Genomic DNA, 12,944 nt, shown 5'->3' with positions numbered 1-12,944 from the left:
GGGAGAAAGAAGGAAGAATAGGGAGAGTTCGCGCGCGCGCTCGAGTCTGCCGCGTGCCGAAGTGGACGCCCGAAATACACAGCGCGGGATGGGGCTATGACCAGCGCGCCCAAATCGTTTTAGCACGCGCGCTGGAGTCCGCGTTGCGCGCGCTATATTTACCTTTTTTGCCGCGCGGCGCTAATATAGCGCGGCTGTTGGAGATGCTCTTAAAACACGTTTGCGAAAAACGGTTTGTGTTGTATCCAGACAGATTTTTTTTAATTTAAACTATAAAATTAAATATATATATTTTATATTTTTTCCTTATCTTTTTTTCCCTATTGTCCATGTTCATAATTAGCTAAATTCGTTTCTATAAAGCCGACGAATAACGCGTGAAGCGGTCAAATACGGAGCCACCGGCGCGTTTACGACGGCTCGCCCAAAACGTTCTCGTCGTAGCTGGCTAGTTCCCGTCGTAGAGTTGTCTCAAGTCGAACTTGCTTAAGTTTGACAAAGCCTATAAAAAATATATTAACATCTACTCCTCCTTTGTCAAATATAAGTTTTTGTAGAAATTTCACTGATGATCACATACGAAGTAAAATGAATTAATATATATTTTTTAAAATATATATATATATACATCTATATATAATCTATAGTGAAAGCTACTTACATTTAAAAACGGAGGAAGAACATCACTAAATTATTAGTCTCTTAAGATTTATTATGAAATATATTCTCATATTATGTTTTTTTGATGTTATATACAATAGAGTTTAGCATATATATTTATGGAGTTGGTAAAACTTAAGCATATACATAACTTAAGACATGTTTCGAACTTTAATTATTTTGAAACAGAGGAAGCTGCTTATTTTCAGCAGCAGGCCACTACCAGCCCGTCTCTGGTTCCTTGCCGAGGTTGGGGCCCAGTCTTCTGGATGGGCTCTACTGGGCCGACGGGTCGTCTAGACCGTGGCGGCGCTGTAAAGGGAAATTCCGATGGAGATGGCGTACTTCGTCCCCGCAGGGCAAGCAGCGGCGGCGCCGGCGTCGGAGGACGAGAAGGAGCGAACAGGTGGCTGCGAGGTGCGCCACCGCTCCCTCCACGTGTTTTTGTTGCTCTCTGCACCGCTCTCCCGGATGCGTCCAAATCCTATTTTGTTTCGATGCACGCGCATTTCCTCAGTCGATTTCCACGTTTGCTACGAGCTGGCACTTTCAATTTGGCCACACACGCATCTCGGTGACCTCACCGCTACAGTGCACTGGTGGCGGCGGCGGGCAGGGGAGGGAAGATGGCACCGCCGCGGCGCGTGTGCGTCACCGGCGGCGGCGGGTTCATCGCCTCGTGGCTCGTCAAGCTGCTCCTCTCCCGCGGCTACGCCGTCAACGCCACCGTCCGCGACCCAAGTACGGACGCACCTGCCCGGCGAACTGTTCGCCTCACGCCTGCGCAACCGCCCCCCCCCCCCCCCCCCCCTTCCCCCTTTGCAGTTACAGTTGATTCAGTACCGTGTCATATGTGTGATTTGGATTTGCATTCATCCATAGTTGCAAATCGATCGGAGTTCCGTGTCCAGATGAGCTTTGCATTCATTCATGGTTGAAAATGAATCCCAGTCCTGTGTCGGTATGTGCTTCGCATTCATTCATAGAATCGTAGTGGCCGTCAATCAGTCGGGGTTCCGTGTCCGATTGAAGAAAGCAGGGCTTAATTGATCATGGGCGAAAGCGAACGGATAAAACAAAGTGCTTAGTCCACGGTTAAGTACAGCGTTCTGATTAAAGTCTGAAATGCTCTTTCAGGTGACCCCAAGAATGTCCACCTCAAGCAGATGGACGAGGCCCGGGAGAATCTGCACTTGTTCAGGGCCGACGTGCTCGACTACGACACGCTGACACGTGCGTTTGAGGGGTGTGAGGGGGTCTTCCACCTCGCCACTCCGGTGCCTGAAGATAAGATTGTTGATCCTGAGGCAGGTGTTCTTTCCAAGTGGCAACTAATGCTTCGGCGTCATAAAATCATTCCGTGTGTTACTGTAGCTACATTGTTTGGTACAGTAATGAACTTGTATTGACAGTGAAGCAGCGTTGTGAATTATACCTATTGGCACGCGTGTCATTCTTGATAGGGTGATGCATTTTCAATCCCATATAGTTTGGCATTTTTTGGTGCTTGCAAAGCTAGGCTCGCCGTAATATATGTTTGCAATACTAGCTCCTGGAGGACACTTGCACATCATATTATAGCGTTGGGAGTAATTAGTGCAATGCAAATAGTAGATTGGTATGTGCTTTGACCTTTGTGTGCTAACATTGTTTAGATTATCAAAAGTGTTAGAATTGCGAGCTGTCGGGATGCATTTCTTGTTGGCATTGTGAGTGTTGAACACTGTAGAATTGCTAGTACTCCTCTCACCGCAGTTTAAATGCATATGTGCAGTCAGAAGTATTGGCTCCTGCTGTGAAAGGTACTTCAAATGTGCTAAAGGCTTGCTCGGCTATGAAGGTTCAGAAGGTTATTGTCTTGTCATCCACTGCTGCAGTTGATTTCAACCCGAATTGGCCTCAAGATAAACTTAAAGATGAGAGTTGCTGGTCAGACAAAGACTTCTGCCAGAAGAACGAGGTTAGAGATGCTATTTAGTAAAGGAAATTTCCAAAGCACTATGCACGCATCACAATTCATGGCAGACACATGAGTACAAATTTTCTGGTTCCTTGTAGTGTTCGCTCTTTTGAAAGGCTTGTATCCATAACAAAAGAAAGTTTCCTTAGAGATAACTTCCACAAAGACTAAATTTTGACCTTTACTGATTTTTGCTTGCAGGACTGGTATTCTGTTGCTAAGATTGTGGCCGAACAGGCATCCTTTGAATATTCGGAGAAGAATGGATTAAATGTTGTTACGGTTTGCCCTCCTTTGGTTTTTGGTCCATTGTTGCAGCCTACTGTGAATACAAGTAGCAAATTCTTAATCTACGTTACTAACGGTAAATACTGATCTCTGTCCATTTGTTTCCTATTATTGCCTGAAATTTCACATTAATGAATATCACGCTTGACTTGGCAAGTTGGTCTAATCGAAGGCTAATCTATCATTTGGGGAATGAATGTGTCCATTTCTCCAACCAAAGACTTCTGGATGTGTATCATACGGCTATCTGCTGTCGCATAATGATAGTTAGCTATAGATGGGATCGGTCGCATTGATAGTTCCTGTTATTATATATCGATCCGCTCTTCAATTTCAGTTAACGGATAAGTCCGAAAAATTGGATGGTCATTATCTACAATACGTTGTTTGCAGATGATAACTAGGTTCCTTTCCTGCCACCTGTTTGTGTTTTGTATTCTTTTTCAACGATAGCTGCTATATGCCTTTCTATGATGCTCTACAGCTGTGAGATGAGGACACACATCCATAAGCTGATCCTTTACAACCTGTTGCATGTGCTTGAGCACTTGATGCCTCATTCATTGTTGAAATTATGCATGCGTGAACATGAACAGCGATTTACAAAAGCACACAGTACCAAATTGCGTGCTAGAATTTTTGAGTCTTAGAAGCGGCACATTTGGTGTGTTACTGAAGTAATCTTTTGGAAAATGAGCAGCCTTGAAATAAATGATACTTCTCCTGTATTTTTCTGGGACGGAGGTCTAGTTCCCCGGTCTTATTCTTGCTGTTGTACGCGGCAGAAATCTGTTTGGTAGGCTCCATTAACTGGAACATTGTGTGACAATTCACAGGAGGCCCTGACGTGATGAGCAACAAGCTGTGGCACATTGTAGACGTCCGCGATGTGGCTGACGCCTTGCTGCTTGTGTACGAGAAGGCAGAATCGTATGGGAGATACATCTGCACGCCGAACAACATCTGCACAACGGACTTGGTGGACTTGCTGAAGAAGATGCACCCACAGTACAGCTATGTGAACAAGTAGGTTATCTCACCTTGGCTCGGTCAGAACTCAAAACTTGTCACACCGCACAATTCTCCTGCAGCCCGTTCATGGTCTGAAGAAGACCCTGCTCTGCTTTTTACAGCATCGTCGACGTGGACCGTAAGGCGCCGATATCGTCGCAGAAGCTGAAGGATCTGGGGTGGAAGCCGCGGAAGCTGGAGGAGACGCTCTCGGACAGCGTGGACTGTTATGAGAAGGCTGGACTTCTGCAGGGTTCCGCTGCGCGTCCTTGCCGGCTTCCGCATCTGTTCCGTCTGGCTGGTGATCAGTGAATCAGAAGTGCTGACGGTGCTTCGTTTTTTATGGTCGGACTTCTGGATGGAGTCTCGCAACGGCAACAAATAAGCAGCTATCGCTCTGCAGCTCTGTATCTGCCGTATCCCTGCTGTACCTGCCGGCACCCCGTCTGTCACCTCTAAGAATGGACAGAGGGTACAACATGCAGAGCACAAGCGGAATGCCGATGCATATAAACTGTCAAAAGAGACAAGGTACTCTGCCACTTACTGGCTGTCACGGTTAGTGGAGGGAGATTTCCTTCCGTTTTCCTAATCGCTAGCCTTTTGCTGCGATGAGCTAAAAGGCTGTATTAGTACCATCAGGCAGCGCTACAGCTAGATTAGAAGAATCGCAATGAAATACGCTCCCTGTTAAAAACGTTTTTTAAGCTGAACGTTCTTATATTACGGGATGGAGGGGTATGTAATTCTCAGGCTGTGAGGGCAAAAGGAAGTAGTAACAAAAAAAGTCTTTTTCATAGATTCATGATTAATTTAACAAGCACTAAGAGGGGTGCCAATATACTAAATCACTAAGCTCCCTGGAATTAAAGATGTTCAATTGAGGCTATAAATTTGGAACTGGATCATCAATTTTAACTGGGTTAATAATCTCTAACTCAATTATTTTAATTCACCATGATCTCTTATTTCATTGACAAAATAAATATTGGATTTCAATCATGATTTTGACTGGGTCAATAATTCTTCAAATCAATTGGAAACAATCGGCCTATAATTTATCAATCCTGGCACTACTCATCATCTAGAAAACAAATAGCATTAACTTGTGATATTGTAGCATTAATATAGTACATGCAGCCATCGATGCATAAATTTTTCTCACATAATATGAGTTGATCAGCAGTTCATAAAATCACAGCGCGAAAGCCTAGCAGAACACCGCATTATATGAATAAAAAAGAAAAGACACTCCTCATCTTTTCCACTAACCAAACTTAATACCCATTCCGTTCTAAAATCTAAGATGTATTAGTTTATTGGAAAGTCGATTTTTAAAAACTTTAATCAAGTTCAGAGGTAAAAATATCGACATCCACAATAATAAATACTAAAATATGAAAATTTATTTCATGATGAATCTAATAATCTGATCTTATATTATGGACACCGATATATTCCTACAAAAATCTGGACAAATTTCAAGAGGTTTGACTTTTTAAAAAACTAATACATATCATATTTGAAGATAGATACTCCCTCCGTTTCAAAATTATTGTCGTTTTAGTATCTAAATGCATTCATATCTAAAAAAAATTAAGACAAGAATTTTGAAACGAAGGGAGTATAAATTATGAAAATCTAAAAATATAAACAACACAGCAAAGCGCGTCCAACCCTTCTAGCATTATGCATGTTTGGATGACCTTATCATGCGGAAAAAAGCAGTAACAAAGAATCTCTCATCGATTACTGGAACCACACATACATGTGATTCATGATTTCAAATGTAAAAACTTATCATTGATACGAGTTAAAGCCTCCTGGATATTAAGTGCCGCCATCTGGCACAAGTTACAAAAAGGTACTCCATCCGTCACAGTTTATAAGGCATGCACGTGTACCTAGGTCGTCAATTTGACTTATATAAATTATATTGTTTAACATAAAAATTATATTATTAGAAAATAAAACATCTAAAGTTTTTAATGATATATTTTTTGTAATATATGCCTCTCATTAAGTTGGTCAAATTGACGACCTAGATACACGTGCCGGATTTATAAACTGAAACGGAGGAAGTACCATTGACTTAACATGTTGAACATGGCTTACAGGATTATTAAGGATTCACATTTGGTGAGCTCCCGAGACTTGCAGGACACTTTTCCTTTTCTTGCCTAAAAAACAAGTTCGTCCAAATGAACAAACCATACAACAGTGTCAAATAAAATAAAAATAATTTAGTGGCATTTCAAGATCAAAAGTAATGACATTAGGTCGAGGCAGTGGTGAATCTACTTTGTTTTTTTTAGCAAAAGTGATGAATCTACTTGTTTTTTGAGAATCAAGTGGTGAATCTACTGGACGGGGCGGGGAGGGGGGGGGGGGGTTGATAGGCTCCAGCTCCTTGTCCAACGCTGCAATTGTTGTTACGACTACTCTCTACGCCCAATCCAGCCCAGCAGATGTTCGCGCAACACAAGCTTTCGTAAATTTTGAGTCCACCCTTCATTTTCTTTGTGGATTCGCCAATGGGTTGAGAAAGAATGGTATGGGTGACGTTGTTTACATGGAGCTAGAGGAGGAAAGCATCAATGATTCACGGGAGGGAGGGAGAGAGAGGGAGAGGGAGGGAGTAAAGGGGAGGAGGAGAGGGAGAGACACCTGATAAGTGGGACCCATGACCACCTCAACAAATTGTCTACATATGCATGCCATGTCAGCCCGACAATTGGCACGTCTGATCTGACACGTTGTTAAACCGAACAAAACATTATATCAGTGTTATGTGTCACATGCTTGCCCCTGTGGTGATGCCTTTCTTTGATTTTAGCGCTCGGTGGCTATGTGGTAGCCCTGTCCTTATTGTGATGATTTTGTGTCATTTTACTAGAAACAAAGAGCATGTGGAGTGGCCATGAACTACGTCCCAATGGCAAGTGGGTCCATCGATGGGAGCAGGAGCTTCCTCTATATCGATGTCGTCTATTCCAATTTCTCTACTTGTTCGGTCCACCAGTCTAGCTTCGTCTATTATCCTTATGTCGTGTCCCGTTGATAAAATAGAATGGAAAAAGTTACAAACAACTATTTTTTACAGTTATAAAAGTCTAGATAGTTTCTAACAATGTTGATATTATCATGACCCGTTTTTTATTTCAACAATACTTGATCCATAGCTTATAATAAGAAACCAAAAGGATAAAACAGCTTGTAAATAGTATCAAAAACACTTCTGATTCGGTACACCACCTAAACGCAAGAACGGCTCAAATTAGTCTATATATCTTCATAAGAAAGGGCATGATGGTCATATTTTACGAACTCTTCGTCCGTTGTATAAGCCCCGCGAGTTGGGCTGGCCCATCTATGTTTTTTTCTCCAGGTTTTAACCCACAATTTTTTTTGTGAAGATAGGATTCAAACCTGTGACTTCCCGGTTCAAAGTTCAACATAATGACCAACCATCCACCATCAGTTGACGTAATTACATACCTCTTTCTCATTCTTCTTTTATTTTCTTTTTCCCCTTTTTCCTTTTTTTATTTTTCATGCTTTCCTCATTTTTAAATGGTTTTGTTCGATTTTTGCTTTTATTTTTATTTTCCCTTTTCTTGTTTCCTTTCTCATCATTTTCCATCAGTATTGTTTGATTTTTAATTTTGTTTTTTGTTCCATTTTTATTTTGCAATTTGCGAACTTTTTAAATTTTCTCTTTAAAAAAAAGCAATGAAGTGTTTTTTAATTTTGTGGACATGTTTTTGATGTTGAAGATTTTTTTTCAAATTCTAGAACATATTTAAAATTCATAATATTTTTTCAACATTGGAGATTTAAAAAAAATCAATTAACCTTCTCGAAATGGATGACTTTTTATCACATTCATGTAATTTTTCCAAATTGATGATTTTTTAAAAAACTTGTGAACTTTTCTTTAATCTCAGGTTGGGCGGTACAAACCGAAAACTTGGTTGTACCATTTGATTTATTTTAAATTTCGGTTGGCAAAACTATAAGATGAAATGAAGAGGAGAAGCAACTAACTAATAATTCGGTTAAACGGCTTATTCGGTTCGGTGTTCTGTTTACACCAAGCAAACTTGTCAAATGTGTTGCTTTGTATTATGACATTTCATCATATTATATAACGATGTTATGTGCCCTCATTTTTGTAGCTCGACACGGTGGGACTACGTTGGGCGCTATGGGCAGCTGGGTGTACGTGTCACCGAAAGGCCCGTGCAGGTTTGTCCCTTGATTGTACTAGAATTTGCGTGGAGTACTAGAATGGGCATGCCCAGCCGATGACAAATTTTGGGTAAATTTTATGAATATCCACAACTACATCATGTACAGCGGAGGGGTTTCTATTTAGGCGGAAGAGTCCCATAGCAAAAAAATAATAATCACATACGTCAAATGAACCCAATTTTTTCGACACACTAGAACCATCATGACAAACACCCATGCCAAGTTTCATCAACTTTTGGCATTTATGCATTTTATATGGGTTTCCCGTGAAAAACCCTAAAATACTGGATGAACGTGACACAAGGTCCGTTCGATGTACGAATTTGTTGAAATTTTGCTTCGAATACTAGAATGGGCATGCTTAGCTGCTGGCAAATTTTGATAAATTTTATGAATGTTCGCAACTACGTCACGTACAACTGAGGGGTTTCGGTTTAGACAGAAGAGTTCGTCCCGTATCACTTTTTTCACATACATGAAATGAACCCCATTTTTTCACACACTTGAATCATCATGGCATGCGTCTATGCCATGTTCCATTGATTTTTGATATTTCATGCATTTTCTAATGTTTTCCTTGTGCAAAAACCTAAAATATTGGCCTCGTTCAATTTTTGCGTGGTGTACTTGAATGGGAATGACCAGCCAATGGCAAATTTTGTAAATGTACATAACTACGCCGTGTACAAGAGAGGAGTTTCAATTTAGGCAGAAGAATCTGTCCTGTAACACTTTTTTCACATACAACAAATAAACCTAATTTTTTCCACACACTAGAATCATCTTGGCATGCATCCGTGCCAATTTTCATCGACTTTTGATATTTTCGGCATTTTCTATGGTTTTTTTTGGTGAAACCCCCCCTCAAATATTGACCGAAGCCGACTCAACGTGCGTCCAGTGTCCGAATTCGTTCAAGTTTTGCGTCGAGTACTAGAATAGGCATGCCCAGTTGTTTGCAAAAGTTGGATAAATATTATGAATGTCCACAGATACATCCTGTACAACAAAGGGTTTCAGTGAAGATGGAAGAGTACGTCTCATAGAACTTTTTCACATACCTCAAATGGGTCCAAATGAGTTATTTTCATTCGGCGCATGTTAAGAAACACATATGCTCTCATACGGAGCCTAACGGCCTACCCGGACACCTTATGTTGAACATGGTGTTCTTAAATTGACCCTAACTTTTTTAAGTTGGTGGACATGCCCATTATAGGCATCATGTCAGGTTTTGAAGGAAGAAAGTATCTCAAATCATTATTGAAACCAATACTTAAAACCTTTATGTTTAAGTTTATTAATATAATAAATAAACACTACCCCCATTCCTAAATATAAGACTTTTTAGAGATTGCATTATAAACTATATACGGATGTACATAGACATATTTTAGAATGTAGATTCACTCATTTTATATCGTATGTAGTTTGCTAGTGAAATCTCTAAAAAGTCTTATATTTAGAAAATGGACTAAGTACAAAGGAGGAAAACTGAAAACAGTCATTTTTTTATGAATTTAATAAATATTTGAAGGAAGCAAAATCACAATCTAAGATAGTTACTTTAAACTTTTATTTTGATATTCTAGAAAATTATTTTAATTTTGTGAATAAGATTCCAAAAGAAAAATAAAGTTTTAAAGAAGAAAATGAATTAACGGAAAAAACAGAAGAAAATCGAAAACATCGAAAGAAAGCTTAGGCCTTGGCCGAACTAGGAGACGACATCGCTCCGGTCGGGCGCTTGTTGGGCCGAGGCAAGCGCTTGGGGATTTGAAAAAGTTCAGCAATTCAAAAAATTGTCCCTGTTTTGAAAATGAATTCAGAAATTCAAAAAATGTTTCCCTTTTAAAACTTGTTCAGAAACTGAAATTCCTTTTCGGGAGTTTCTAATAATGTTTGTGCTTTCGAATTCTTTTCCGAATTTTGAAAATATTGTAGTATTAAAAACAATAAGCACAAATAAAAACATAATTGAGGAATTCACAACAAACTTTTCAGATTTTTTCTCATATTTTTCTGATTTTTGAAATTCCATTTTTTTATTTTTTAAAAAGCTTTGAAAATCTTAAAAATTGTCCTGCTCTTTTTTCCGCTCTTTTTTAAAAAAAATGTGTCTTGCAATTTTGAGGATGTTAAACGCAAAAATGCCTGCTCGTGGAAACGTCTATTTTGAAATTTCCATACAATTTTCTAAATGTTATTTTTGTATGTAAACATTTATTGAAATTTTGTAAAAATAACTGTGCGTGGCGACGTTTATTTGAGGAGCTCCTAATCAGCGGCTCAAGTGCCAGTTAGAAAGCTGGTGCTCGCGTAGTGCCAGCGGGCCGTGACCCAATTTTGCGCAAGCTCGCTCGCTTGGCTGGCTGGCTTTGAAATAATTTCATGAATTTGAAAATTTAGGGAATTTGAAATACAATTCACAAACTTGAATTTTTTTCACGAGTAAAATTTTAAAAATTTCATGAACTTGTATAAGAGTGCACAAGTTTGCAAAAAAGATTATGAATTTTAAAATTATTACGAGTTAAAATTTTATTTACGAATTCAAAAATTGTTCACTAGTTATTTTTAAATGATTTCATGTATTCGATCTTTTCACAAGTTAGGAAATTGTTTGCATATTTGAAAACATATTTCACGATTTTGTTATTATACAAAAACCCCAAATAAAATTCGTGAAAAATAAAAGTAAAAGGTTAAAAATAATATAAAACAAAAATGGAAAAAACAACCGAAACAAGCAAGCTTAAACTATGCATTATAAAACCAAAAGAAAAATCATCCCGAAAAACCACGCAGAGCAAGAACCGGAAATGTAGAGGACAAGAAGAAAAGAAAGTGGATCTATGCCCAATAAGTTATCTATCGGAGGTGGTAACACTGGTCAGACATAAGCCTGCTGGTACTGAGTTTGAATTCCAAGGAGCTCATAAGCCTGCTGGTACTGAGTTTGAATTCCAAGGAGCTTAGAGCCTGTTTGGGACTGCTCTGCTCCTTAAAATTCAGCTCAGCTTCAGAAAAAACAAGCCAAACAGAGTAGCTTCACGATATGCTGTTCCATAAAAAAACTAAAATCTAAGGTAGAACTTCAAAGTTTTTATGAAGCTCCTGAGAGGGTGCTTTAAAAAAGACTAGAAGCTGGAGTTGGGAGAAAATTACCCACCACCGTCATCAGTAAGTGGATACCCCTTCATTTCTTTCCCCTCAACCAATCAAATAGATTCTTTTCACCAAAATTTTTATTCTTGAAACTGGAGCTAGATGAAAGCCAAACATTCTCTTGATAGTGCTATAGTTTCTGTATGAAACTGCTTCAAAATGAATTTGATGAAGTGAAGTTGACTTTGGTGAATTGAAGCAGTTTCATAAGCAGTGTCAAATAGGAGTTGGGTTACTATATAGCGTACACATACAAAACTGAATATGATATGTGAAAAGTTTATATCCCCCTTTATACGTTTTCTGACCTGGTGTATCAAAGCGGGACTCTACCAAAAATATGCTGTTTGCGTTAGATTTGAATTTTGGTACTATTTGTTTATAGTTGGATTTGTGTTTCTTGTTTCCGAAGCTGCGCATCGAATTCAACCCTAAAATTTTATGGAAAAAGATTATCTTCTACCGATCGATCGTGCGCGGCCGTTCGCCGGTTCCGTGGCCGTTTGATTGTGTGTTGACCAGACGATGACAACGTCCCTGCGTCTGCCGAAGCCGTTTTCATTTTTCTGCAACTCACCTGTTGTTTCAGGACAAACATTTTTGATACTGGATAACGGTAGGGGTATTTCGGGGCTCGTGTGGCTAGGAGGACGAGCGGCTGGAGTTTGGTTTTTTCCTGCAACATCTTCATTGTTGCAAGAAATTTTTTTTGCACCGTTAGTTATGTTGCAGAACATTTTTTATAACACCAACGTAAAGTTAAAAAAATCTGCAACATTAGCTTTGTTGCAGAAAAATTCCTGCAATAATATCTATGTTGCAAAAGTTTCGCAACACGACCCTTATTGCAAACATCTGAGCGCAACATTATGCTTGTTGTAAAAACTGTTAGTCACCCCTTATTAAATCTTTGTGACAGAAAAAAAATTCTATAGCCATCTGCAGCTCTGTCGGGGCCGAAATAAAGCGTTTGCTTCCGCAATTGGTTTGTTGTTTCAGGAATTAATGTATCGAAGAAGACGACCGAACTGCGTGCCAGGAATTAGATCGGATGGCTGCCGACGACCGCGCATGCACAAATCCGAACGGTTATCGTGTTGATAGATGTTTTATTAGACATCTACTGGTGGATGCGTAGCGCTCCCCTTATGTAGCATAGCAGATGCAGAGAATGGCGTTTTGGAGCTCGGCATCCATGGAGGCTGAAATTTTTGAAAAAATTAAAAATTAAAATTTTTTAGTTCCAAAAAATCTGAAAAAATATACAACTAAACAAGGATGTGATCCACGTATGTATAAAATTTCAGATCAAAATACTTTAAAACACGACTTGTACAAAAAAGACAAATTCATAGTCTAAAATGATGAATAGTAACATATGTTAAAAGATTTCAGGTTTGTCTTTTTTGCACAACCCTCATTTCAACGTATATTATTTTAAAAATTTACGCACTTATGTATTATACTTTCATCTATCTATGTATTTTTTTAGAAGTTTTTGAAATATGAAAATACGAATTTTCATAAAATTTGAAGTTTGAATTTAAAGGCCTTCACGGAGTTTGGGAGCCAAAAGCAATTTTCGAGTAGATGTATCTTTTAC

The 12,944-nt window shown here is 39.1% G+C and overlaps 1 protein-coding gene across 2 annotated transcripts; it reads left to right on the top strand.

Annotated features, from left to right (window-relative positions):
- The first annotated feature begins 914 nt into the window (after positions 1-914).
- On the top strand, positions 915-4,645 carry LOC123399475 (cinnamoyl-CoA reductase 1-like). Of its 2 annotated transcripts, none has more exons than XM_045093886.1 (6): positions 915-1,077; positions 1,798-1,967; positions 2,435-2,620; positions 2,822-2,984; positions 3,745-3,934; positions 4,042-4,645. In XM_045093886.1, exons 1-6 carry the CDS (start codon positions 930-932, stop codon positions 4,229-4,231), a joined length of 1,047 nt encoding a protein of 348 aa, XP_044949821.1. In that variant the 5' UTR covers positions 915-929; the 3' UTR covers positions 4,232-4,645. The 2 variants fall into 2 exon arrangements, with proteins under 2 accessions (XP_044949821.1, XP_044949822.1); XM_045093887.1 differs by lacking the exon at positions 915-1,077 and adding an exon at positions 1,176-1,401.
- Positions 4,646-12,944: the final 8,299 nt, after the last annotated feature.

The sequence above is a fragment of the Hordeum vulgare genome, chromosome 5H, assembly GCF_904849725.1.
Source record: "Hordeum vulgare subsp. vulgare chromosome 5H, MorexV3_pseudomolecules_assembly, whole genome shotgun sequence".
Taxonomy (NCBI): Eukaryota; Viridiplantae; Streptophyta; class Magnoliopsida; order Poales; family Poaceae; genus Hordeum; species Hordeum vulgare.
Note: the sequence above shows the minus strand (reverse complement) of the source record. Positions and strands in the feature narration are given on the sequence as shown.